A 12651-nucleotide genomic window follows, 5' to 3' on the forward strand; every position below is an offset into this window, starting at 1 on the left:
ACACTGGATAAAAAAAATATATTAATGTTACTTACTGTATAGTAAGTTTAAACTAATGTTATTTGGCCAATTCTTAATCACTCTTTTCCTTTGTGATCCTGCCCTAAAAATGGGGGTATGGGGAAGATTGGTTTTGCCTCAACATCCAGCTTGTAGCTGTGCATAAACAGAAAACTCAAAACCAGGAAGAGAAGTGAGACAAGCTAGCAGGCTGTTGCAATTACCTTTACTTATTTTTCTTTATTATGTGTAAGATTTTGGAAGGTACCCACATATTTTTAAAACATGTAAACCAAATTATCAGTATTTGCCAGCACTTGTAGGTATCCCAACTGTGGAGCAAGCTTTTGTTGAACTGGATTTTTAGAAGAGTCACTGTTCTTGTCCTAGCAGCCATATCCCAGCCGCAGCACTCAAGATTGCCAAACGCTTAAAATATTGTATAAAGGCCAGATTTTAAGTCTTGCTTAGCTTTAACTACAGTTAAAGTACTGATTTAGTTTAAATTTGCCAATTCCCTGTAACTGCACTGAACACTTAAGAGATTTGTTTATTCCATATAACAAAAATAACCCTAAAAAAGCAACCACCACAATCCACTCTAAGAACTTTGCTTAATTTTATTGAAATTAGTATCTCTCTAGTGTAGAAGTAAATTTTCGGAAAAAAAAAAAAACACAAAAGAAACCAAAAAACAACCAACAACAACAACAAAAACCCAGCAACAAAAACCCTTACCAAATTCAAATATATTTGGATAAAAGAAATGCAATTTCAGAACTCATTTATTTACAAACATGCCTTTTCACTGCTGTATATCCTTGAGTAGGAGAGACCACCTCCACTCCAAAGTTCTAAATTAAAGTTTATTCCAACAGAAGTTACAATGAAGAATAAGATCAGGCAATCTTGATCGCATAAGAAGCAAGAGCCAGCTGTGAAAACATAGGATTGGATGAGAAGACCTGTGTCTTCAAGCACTCTGCTGTCAAAGTTTATTGGTTTGGGGTTTTTTTAGTAACCTGTAAGTGTTTCATATGCAGTGGAAGCCACTTCAGATGTTCAAATTTGCTTTAAGAATTTTTTGCACAATGAAATTTAAGCTTTACATATGTGTATGTGAGAAGACTAAAAGTAAGCTATCTTCAGTGTAAAAACTGTACAAAAGCTTTCAACCTTTACTACCTAATACACCTTTGTACATCACTATGTATGTAAATATTGGCCATATTTTAGTAACAGCAAGATGCACACTCCACAAAATCCAAAACAATCATGAGAGATAAAAACCCTGTTCGATTTACCTGAAACAAGGCACTTAAGTGTTATTAGAAGATGGCACCAGTGGACAGGACTTTCACTCAGCACCCACCACCACCACACCCCCTTTTCTTTTTTTAATGCATAGTTCTTAATTATTTATTTCCCTCCTACCATTTAAAGCTGTAGTTTTCTCATTTTGCCTGTAGGAGGAGTGTTAGGCAGCTAATACGCACAATGGTACTTACACATTGCCATAATAACCTTACTTTAAGGATAAGCCATCAAACATTTATCTGGCTAAAACCTGAAGTTCCTTTTCAAAATTTAAAAGAAAAATTCTAAAAAAACCCCAAAATGTTTTAAACTGTTTTTATTCAATTATGAAATTGTCTTTAAAATGGCTACAAATTATGTTCATAGCTCATATTAAATTCTATTAATCAGTTTAAAAGACTGTTGATACAGATTTGGTTCGTAAGTTCAGCTTTAGGATGCCAGGCAACATTACATAGCTAAAAATGTAATCATAGACAGGTTAATGATAATGCTGCCTTTAACAGAGTCTAATAAACAAGGTTCTGTTCACAGTAAAGATAAAAGATAAAAGATAACCAGTAGTAAGGAATAACATTTTAAACAGGTAGTTTTGTTTAAATAATTGCTTAAAATAAAGTAATAATTAATTTAACAATATGACCGGCAGTCATCTCTACCTAAGGTTTGCTAAGTTCAATTTCTAAGAAGACAGTTTATTATTAATCTATTTACACTATCATCTATGCCTTGCAGGTGAAAAATACATCTGTGAGAATCAAAACTTATACAAAGCTGCTGGCATTCCGTTATCAATTAAGGAAGTTAAGGAATTCTAACACAGAATATTTTTCACACTTGTGTGTCTTTAATCTTCAACTGTTTTTACTTTAAATTGTGGGCTAAGTAATTAAAAAATGCACAGGTACAAATAATAAAATTAGCAAGATAAATCTCATATACATACACTTATTGCATTATTGTATCCACATGCCTAAATCAGATTTGCTTAGAATGACTTTTGGCCTGCAACCTGAACTAGTCATGACATCACAAGATGTTTAAGGCACAACTGAGGATGAACCCTGTCTTATAACTTGCTTAAACTGGAACTGATTATTTTGCCAGCCAATTACAACACAAATAGGGAAAAGATTTTTTGGTGTTCAAATGTCTTGCACCAGAGTTTACACTTCACATGGGTATGAAATGCATTATCAAAGATTAGCAGTGTACTAAAGGGAATTATAATACTATAGATAAAAAAAAACCCCAATATTTGGAATACAAAATATTAATATAGTTCTCTATAAACCTCAGTGGTTTTGGGGACCAAAGATGATGCAGCATAAGTTTCGGTCTCTTCACAGAAGGGGGCAGAAGTAATAATCAGTTCATTAATATTTTACTGCTTTAAGAAAATCAAATGGAAAAGCCAAAGGGTAAATTCAGGACATAAAGCAGAACTCTGTCAGAAGTTGGGGCCTTAAATTTAAACCTGCTACAGGGAACCCACTTTTGAGCAGAAGGCAGCATCACAACATTAAAGTTGTACCTTCACATTCTCCTGACACCAAGTCATGCCCATATGCCTCATGAGAATTGCTCTTGTCAGCACAGAACTTAATCACTTAGGCTTCCAGGTCATCCCTGAAACTGAATCAGAATCCAGAAATAATGTGCCCTATGGATAAGCTCCTCTTATGATGTCAGGCCAATAGATGCTCTCAGAAAAGAAGTAGTATCTAAGGACACGTGTTTTCAGAATGCAGGAACAACCCTTAGCAAGCATATAAAAGACTGTCAGACATTACATGATAATATCTTTTTATAGATTGAATGCTTTAAAAAACCCACAGAAAATATATTACTAGTATTGATAACTATAGGGGAAAATTATTCAATAACAGATTTAACAAAACATTTTTTTACCAAATCAAAATGTATTATATTACAGTTCCAAATGCAGTACGTGCAGGCAAAGCCAAGAAGGATTAGCAGTAAATTCAAATTGTCTTGCATGCTTAAGTACTAGTTTCACAAGAGATTACGTGATGCCTTTGAAGCAACTTACCTGTGACATCCGTTTTGATGTCAGCAAGCCTAAAAAGAGGTGCAACTTGTTCATAATAAACATGAGTGGCTTCTCTTTTGTGGCTGCTTGGATTAACAAATACTTTTAAGGATTTTGGTCTATTTTGAAAGCCTAAAAAGAAAACATGAAACATTTAAGATTGCACACAGCCCAGTTATTTTTACAGCTTAAATGAATATTTAGTATTAGAACCACTGCAGTACTTTAACAGAATAAATAAATTATAATCTAAGAAGGGTCTCAATTTCTTCTTGGCTGTGCACTATTTACCTTAAAATTACAGTACTGATTACTTTCATGTGTACATCTAATAGACGGTAGAAATGAAAGAAAGACTAACCAAAACATTGTAGGATCCAGAAAGAAAATTGTATGTCATAACCTAAATAAAACCTTGACCCAAGATCAGAGTGAACGTGGAGAAGTTGTGAAGATTGGGCAACAGAAGCCCCAAGTATCAAAATATATCCTTGTTGGAATTTAATATGAAACACTCCCAGCAGGCATACAACAATAACACCCACAAGACAAGCGCCACCATCTAATGCTTTTGTTTTCTGAGACTGCAAACCAAACAGAGCAAGGGAAATACCCTCATCTTGAAAGAGGTCCAAAGAAATACAAAGGAATAAGGAATTCTGTAATATCATTCAGAAATCTGATTATTATTGTTCATTTTATTTTTTAAAAAGTTACATTTACGTCTTCGAAGTCACCGACTCTGAGCAAACAACACTGAGAAATATGGCTATGCAAACAGTACCTGGTCTTGCGCATTGATCCCATGAAGTAAGTTTATTATTTGGAATATGGCATTTTGTTAAATAGTAAATAATTCCTATTAGAACAGTAACATTACTTTTATGTTCTCTTTCCTAGAATTCTCACAACTGCCATGATTCAGTTAATGTTGGCCCGGTGGCTTGCGATACTGCTGTTTCTTTGGGAGTTATTTAATGACTTAATATGATTTGAACTATTCTAAATTTTCTTTCAGTATCAGGTTAGACTATTGCTTTCTTAAACAAATGAATGCTGGAATATCTGACAGGAGTACTGCTTTCAACATTCAAGAACAAAATTAACAGCAGGCCACAACTCCAGAACGAACCAAGAGTGGAAGCACATTTTCCTGCCCCTGTAGGGCATTACTTCAACTTTTACATCCACATGTAGCTTCAGAGCATCAGCTGGGACTTCCCGAAGCTCTTCACACTTACTCTACCTGAACAACTGAACAGGAACAATTCCTCAGAGAAATTAAGCTAAATACTATTTCAGCATCAAAGGGGAAAGTATTCCTTCAGATCAAAACATAACAATTATAGAGGTCCCATAGATTATTTTTTCACTTAAACACATCAAAGAATCTGGAAGTGAAAACTAGCACTTTATCCAGTTTGTAAATCTTAGAAGATTTCTTAAAGATATTGAAGAAAATTACTGGACCAGTTTGCTGCTATAACCTGAAAGCATACATAAAGAACGAGATTTCTAATTATATTTATGGCAAAATGCTACACACAGTGCCATGTCATTGCATGGAAAATTAATTCTGATGAATCCTTAATGCATTATGAATGTCTTCAGGAATAAGCCTTAGTACCTATATTTAAAAGTATCTTATTTAAAAGCAGATAGAAAAGAGGGAACTTGGTGAGGGCAGTGGATGCGCTGGAGGGCAGGTCTGCTGTTCACAAGGACCTTAATTAGCTACAAGAAAGGTTTGACAAAAGCCTCAAAATATTCAATAAAGGCAAACACAAAGTCCAGCATCTGGCCTGGCAAAACCCTAACACTGCAGGCTGGGGATCAACCAACTATGCAGCACCTCTTTAGAGAGCATCTGAAGTTTCTGATGAACAAGGAGTTGAACATAAGTAGACAGTGTGCCACTGATGCCATGAAGAACAAGTGCTTACTGGGTTGCAGTAACGAGGAAAACCAGTAGTTCAAAGGATATCACTATATCCTTGTATTCAACATCTTTTGAACCTGAATCTCAAAAACTGCATCCACCTTTAGTCCCCCCAGCACTAGACTGATGAAGTGGGGTGAGTCTAGTGGAGAACTGTAACTGAAAAGAGGTAGCTGGCTTTGTGTAGCCTTGAGAAGCTATCATCTAGATGCTGTCCTTAAGTAGCTATTATGGGAGTAATAAAGACCACCAACTGACACTCTTTACAAGTTTAAGGACAAAAAGGCAAGGGACATAAGTTGCAAGAAGGAATACTTCTATCTGAAATAAAGAAAACCACTCTCCACAGTCAGGGTAGTTAAGCCATGGATCACACTGCCCAGTCTTTAGAATGCCCATGCTTAGAGATTTTCAAAACTTATCTGGATCTGGCTCTTAGCAATGGGATCTTATTTAGAAGCTCACCTGCTCTGAGCAGGAAGCTGAAACAGAGAATCTCCAGAGGTCTGCTCCAACCTAGACTATTCTTGATTCTCTGAAAATGGAAACAAGCACTGCGGGCACGTACACAGGCAATTTCTAATCATAGGAATTACAACAGACTTCTAACACACAAAGCAGAGGGAAAGAATAGGAAAGTACAGAGTTTGTACAAGTAGGGAAGGGTGATGAAGTGTCAAATTCTGTTATCCAGACAGTGTGCGTTACAATACTGCTAAACAACAATTAGGAGAAAACTGAAAGGGGAAAAAAGCAAACATTATCTCTCTTAACTGGTTTTGAGGTTTAGGTGTAAAAATTTAAGTGCCAGGTGGCAATATAAAGTTTTAAATTGAAGCAAAAGTAGGCAAAAGAACACAGGCTTTTCAGCTGGTGGGGAAAAAAATTCCAAGATTTTTAAGGAAAATTTTGATTTTTTTTTCTTTTTTTTTTTGGGGGGGTGGGGGGTGGGGAAGGTTTGTTTGTTTGTTTTTAATCAAAAAATCATTTATTAAATGATTCTAAACCAGGAACTGTATTTATGATTGCTGAAAAGTAGATCAGTGTTAACACATAAATCCTTGTGAGATTTTCAAGAATCAAATGAATCCACAGGATAAACGCGTTAGAACCTTCTCTTTATGACTACTTGAACATCAATTTACTTTTTTAGAGAGGTAAACTATTTACAGAAATATGTCCCACAGACAAGGCATTTGAGCAGAGATACGGTATGCTACTGTACTGATGTGCTTTTGTGACTGCCAACTGGCATGAAAGGATGATCACAACAAAAATTATCCCTTTTCATTCCCAGCATGGTCTGGAAATGCCAAATAACTGCTTTTAATGTAATAATAGACAATAACAGTCAAAAGTTAAACTTTCACACACTTATATAGTGAAACTTCTTAAAAATTATTTTTAAATATTAATATTTTAATTTCTTTTTAACAACATCTATATGAATGAATCAATGTCATTTACTACAGCCTGCAACTGATTTCAGTCTGTCAGCCTTTTGGTGTTCTCCCTAACTGGTATTCTGTTATTGTTTTCTGTGGCTGCTCCATTTGAAATGAACCAGCAGCCTAAAGCAGGAAGGCCAACTGTTCCTCTAGTACTAACAAATGTGCTAATATGCACTAGTTTAAACTTGATCTATCAAGTGAATCAGTGAACCATGAAGGGTGGTGGGTCAATCAGGGTGTTCTGAAAACAAAGGCTCATAGGGCAGCAGAGACGCTATGCTCAGACATACATCTGTGCTGCTTTCAGGTCTTGGCGTTATGAAATGGGTTTATGTTACAGAAGTTAAGAGCCTGGAATCATGTCATTACTGAATACGTTCATAAATACTTTATATGACACTAAGAATATTATACATGAGGAAAACTAACATTATGAGAGAGATTTGATAATGTAACTATGGAGACACCACTGTTAATATTAACTAACCAAAGTTAATGTTTAACATTAATGGTTTAATTAAAACTTCATGCATGAAGTTTCAGACTTCTATATTAAATCCCATTGTAAAAGATACTACAGAACAGTAGATAAAAAATAAAATGCACTTCATGCATTTTTTTGCTACTTTATCATTTATTCCCAACCATATTTACTGTCTTCTGTTAGTTTACAGAGTTTTTAAGTAAAACTTTTTCAAAACAACTGTTAATAAAAATAAATCTTATCATGCTAAAAAAAAAAAAAAGAAAAAAAAAGAAAAAGAAAAAAGGAAAAAAATTATAATTAAGCATTTTCTCTCCTTTCTGGGCCTGTCTTCACCCATTAAGAAACACTGGGTATTTGCATGCACAGAGAATTTTAAATAAAACAGTGAATTCCACTCACACACTATGTCATAACTGTACATGACCGTAAGTCCAGTACAAAAAGATATGATGTATAAACGGAAATCGCTTAGAGTCAGGCATACAACTGTTCTGATGTGAGATCAGCAGCATACTAGAAGCTGTTTAAACTGCAATTTGGGGCTTTTCAGGAGCCAGTCCAGAGCCAAGGCTTCATAGGTGCATGCCTTAAAGCGGCAGTGGTTGCTCTGTGTCAGTTTAACAAAAACGTCATATATAGAAGGTCAGTTTTCCTAAATACCATATCATTGAGCAAGCTCTTTATATCCAACTGGCATGCACCTGAACAGCAATATCATCATGTGGAAAATAAGAACTTATTTAAAAGCAGGAAGATGGTAGTACATGCATTTTGTGACTGTCACACACACAAAGCCATAATAGCATCCATTATAATTCAGCTCTAAATAGCTGTATTGTACCTGTGTGCTCACTTACATGATGACAGGAATCATGAAAAGTTATAACCTAGTTAAACTTTAAATTGATGTACACTGAACACATCCAAAGTAACAGAGGATACTCACTATGAAAATACTAAGAATGAACATGAAAAATGCAAGAAACATCCATGTCAGACACAAAACAGTGAAAGAAAAACCATGTACATGTCATTTCAGAAAAATCTTGAAATCTTCATTAGAACAAATGTCCAGATAAAACTCTATCAGTGATGATATGAGCTAAACTTGCTATTATTGTTCCTTAATGTATATGCACAAAAATCTAAAAACTTGACAAAGAGTAACGCAAACAAATAGAAATTGCATTTATTTCCAGAGGAAACACACCTGTCAGCAATATTTAGCCATCCTGACAAATGAAAGCACATGTTTACTGACAGCCATACCCAAGCATATATAGACTCTTTGATAAATCACTTGCTTTTCATTTGGTCCAGCCTAGAAGCAATGAAAAAACCACTTCAAGTAAATAATGCAGCAAGTTAATGAAAAATTGTGACCAGATAGAAAAGAAAAAAACCCCACACATGTACATTTCAATTCTGACTATTTTAGAGGGACAAAATTTCAACTTTCTCCTAAAGTTCATAAGGAAACCAAAAAGGACCCAATTCGAGTTCATTAACAAACACACCATCATAGCTATCATGAAAACAAGCTGCAGCAAAAACTATGAAAATTCATCACTGTTTCAAGCAGAGATATATCAATGTGCCTTTTAAGATTTCAGTTTATTGAGGAAGCAACAGAATTTATCTGCATTTTATACTTGTATCCCAGACTTGAAGCCCACTGAGAACTTCTAACCAATGTTTGGCACATTTTATATCAAAGGACTTTTTTTTCTCTCTATTATACTATTACTATACCAGCCTTGAGTTACTGATAATGTGTCCTTGCAACACTGAATGTAGAAATACTGCTGCTTTTACTGGTGATTTTCCGTATAGAAAGCCAGTTTGAATATCTACCCAGAATGCTCTTTTTCAGGTTCAAGTGGCTTCCAATTACAAAGCTATAAAACAGAAACTGCACCTCGAAGTCAAAGCAACCTGAGCAAGAGATACTGCTGCTTTTTTTCTGTGAACATATGGTACCACTGCTTCTGATAGATGAAGGATAATCTGGGAACAAAACAGACATTTGCTCCTTATGCAAATGTCCTTGCCTTTATGGGTAGCTGGAGATCTGCAGGAATCTTGGCACTTCTGCAGATTTAGCTATTTTGTGATAAACTCATTCAAAAAAGGGAAAGGGAAGGCACTCTTTAATGCACATTTTTATTTGGAAAATCCAAAGCATATTGTAAGCAAATAATGTAAGAATGTGCCGTTAATAACTCATGTTATTTTACTTTCCCTAATACCTGCTTTTGACAAAGTTACTTTAGTAAAAGTACACTATAAATTGCTATAGAAACTGTTGGTTCTAACACTACAGATTTAAAAGATTTGAATTCTGCAATCTGGCTCAGTATTAACAATTCAGCTGGAGTTTTAATTACAAGATGGATTGCTTTTCTTCTGTAACAAGCTCATTTGGTATAATCTGTAAACAGAGACACATTCTGGAGCTAAATCAGGGAGTTTGTTTTGTGAAGAGATTTTTTGTTGGTTTGTTTTTTTCAAATCACAAGTGTGCTATATTGTGTGTCTTTCCAGCATTGATGGTATTAAATTACAGAGAAAAGCTTTGATTTGTTGGGAGGGAGGGAGGGAGAGAGACCCTGAAGAGTGAATGCTTTTTCCTTAGATTTGACACAGCTTCCAGGAAAAAAATGCAACTGTTGTGTTAAACAAAGCATCCTGGCACTGGCATTAGCCCAGGCAAACACAGAAAGGCACTTTTAAAATAAAGAATTGCCTCTCATCGCCAGCTAGTATCAATACATCTTGTATCAACTTATACAGTGCGAGTCCTACAGGATCTTAAGAGCACTTCCACTTCTGAATTTATGGAGAAAAGGAAAGCCATTAGCCTCTTCAAGAACCTGCAGGTCTTGACTGGGAGATCATAAACAGTCACCTGGAAGTCCCTGAAGAGCTCCCAGGACTGCAACAAATATAGTACCATCATATGTGCTGCAATTCCAAGTGGAACATCAGCGAAATATTTTTTCTTGAAGAAACAGATTTCCCTGACGATGCTTCAGTCAGGACACAGTAAGATCCTTATTTTCAGTAACTTCCAAAACACCTCCAGAAGATATCACCAATTTGTTTAATTTTTACAGATGCACTAGTTGCTTTCCTAAATTTTACTCTTCATCACATGAAACTTCGGTAGTAAACATTTTCCAGCATTTTCATATCTGTTTGTCTTTTCCATAGGCAAAATACTGTTCCAAGCTTCACTCAACCTTAGGCATCACCAGTAGAAACAAGCCTGAAATAATGACACCAACCCCAATGCAATGCTTACCATTCAGAATTTCCTTTAGATGTCTAAACCATGAATGACAATGATCTTCACTTAAGTTATTTAAATGGATAGCACAGTCTGTTAGTTTATTCTCTTCTTTATTCAAGCATTTAAAAATTGTGATACCCAACAAAGTACCACCTTTTTTCTGCCCTACAAAACGACGACGTTTCAGTTTTACTGAAAATACATTTTTCATTTCAATCATCTCCTCCTGAGCCTGCACATTAACGCTGGAATCACCTGTAGGGAGAAAGAAGAACAAAAAAAATTGTTATTGATATGATTAGGTGTAATATCTAAAAAGAAATATTGTTATGGCTTCATTTCCAGCGTCACTTGTTGCATCTGCTCATGCCTATATTTAAATTTATTGCCTATCATTTGCCTCAATCACTGGCCTTGTATTTTACCAATACAATTCTGTTATTTAGGTTAGGTGTCCAGCTATACAAATAATATGACTTTAAACAGATTATTTAGTCCCATTTATGATATTCAAAAAAATACATGAACAGAACCGCAGAATCTAAGAACAGTGAACCAGTTGGGGTTTTGTGCATTTGAATTCAAAAAGCAAATTCTTAATTCTATTCTCCCAAGTCACAGCAGTTGTATTCTCCTAAATCATAGATCAGAAAGTCTCCTATGACCCAAGCTAACTATATGCTCCATATTTTTTCATTTGATACAACTGCTGCCTTTTGGGTTTAGACTACAGACGTATCATAAAATAGTTAGGCAAAAATAGAAAAATTAAACCAAAAGCATGTCACCCATCTTATCTTTGCTTTTCAGGTCATGAATTTACTTTAGAAGACAATAAAAACAGTTTTGAAAGTTCTTGTGACAATTCAAGACCCTCACCCGAGAGGAGATTCACGGAGGTTTTCTTATGTCAGGACTGTTATAAACACGGACCCTGTGGCTGCAGACACTATCACTTCAGTGACACTAGTTCCAACTACCTTTTAGAGACATATAAAGTGAACAAGTGTGGTACAGGTTTCTCCTTTTTCTGCTCTCTTGAGCTGTAAAACACCTGATTCCTCAAAAACAAAGTTGAATAGACAGGCTGAAGAAAAAAATGGCACCATTCCTGTAGGTGTCAGATACTCTGGACACAAAAAGAAGATTCCCCCTCTTCGCAATTACAGCAGATCTGAAACACTAGACTGATAAAAGTCCCTTTGCAGCCCAAAGCAAGAAAAGGTAACCAGAAACCTTTTCCAAATACAGCAACAGCTCAGTCAAGTGGTTTCTCAATAGCAAAAGCCATAACAGATTCTGTTTGATGAATAGTTGCTGCACACTGAAGTGCCAGGGAGAAGCTGCAGAAGTCTATTTTAACTGCTTTCCTGGAAAAGATGGACAGCACTGCAGGTGAGACTGCAAAATCAAGTATTGCCTACTTCATTACACCACTTGAAGCTAAGGGCTTCTGAAAGTCACTTCTTCTGAGCAGGCAAAAGAAGCTTGTGTCAGTTCTTGTAATGCTGATATTTCTCAACATTATTTCTTGAACCAGACTATGCAGTGATCATCTTTCTATATAGAAATCCTGGAAGACTGCACCTCAGCAATGCTAACAGAGCTAAAGCTCAGGTCAGTATTACCTCTCTTGACAGCTCTCAAACAACCCATTTTCTCCTGTTCCATACCAAATAACCTACTGCTGATAGAAACATGAATTTATTACACTTCCCCCATATTTTTCCAATTTGACACATTTTACCATCTTAATTTATCCATATTTCAGCTACTAAGGTGTAAAACTAGACTAAAATCATTCAATTTTTAACAGGAATACTGTGACAAGTAAATGTGTGCTCTGAGAGAGTACACAGGGAACTGTGTCTAGTGCAGACTTTCAGAAGTACACAGCAAATAAACAGTAGGAAACTCATCAAACAGTAGAAAACAAAACAAAGCTCAAAGTTCTGTAATGACTGCTATAAAAGTATCCTCCTTAAAATGGACTGAATGCAAGCAGAAGACTGAGGAACAAACAAATGTGCATGATTCCATTTGAACTACGATTTTGCATAGGCTCAAAGGGTGAGTGGACATTGTACAAGCAACCTTAATATCAGCATTACT

The 12651-nt window shown here is 35.5% G+C and overlaps 1 protein-coding gene across 1 annotated transcript in view; it reads right to left on the reverse strand.

Moving 5' to 3' along the window:
• Positions 1 to 12651, reverse strand: part of CERKL (CERK like autophagy regulator) — a gene marked incomplete at both ends in the record, with an annotated part of 55099 nt that overhangs the window by 19398 nt on the left and 23050 nt on the right. Inside the window, 2 exons of the mRNA XM_080622042.1 lie at positions 3371 to 3502; positions 10552 to 10794. Coding sequence (XP_080478168.1) covers positions 3371 to 3502; positions 10552 to 10794 — 375 coding nt within the window. The remainder of the gene's footprint in view (positions 1 to 3370; positions 3503 to 10551; positions 10795 to 12651) is intronic.

The sequence above is a fragment of the Psittacula echo genome (genome assembly GCF_963264785.1).
Source record: "Psittacula echo genome assembly, chromosome: 6".
Taxonomy (NCBI): Eukaryota; Metazoa; Chordata; class Aves; order Psittaciformes; family Psittacidae; genus Psittacula; species Psittacula echo.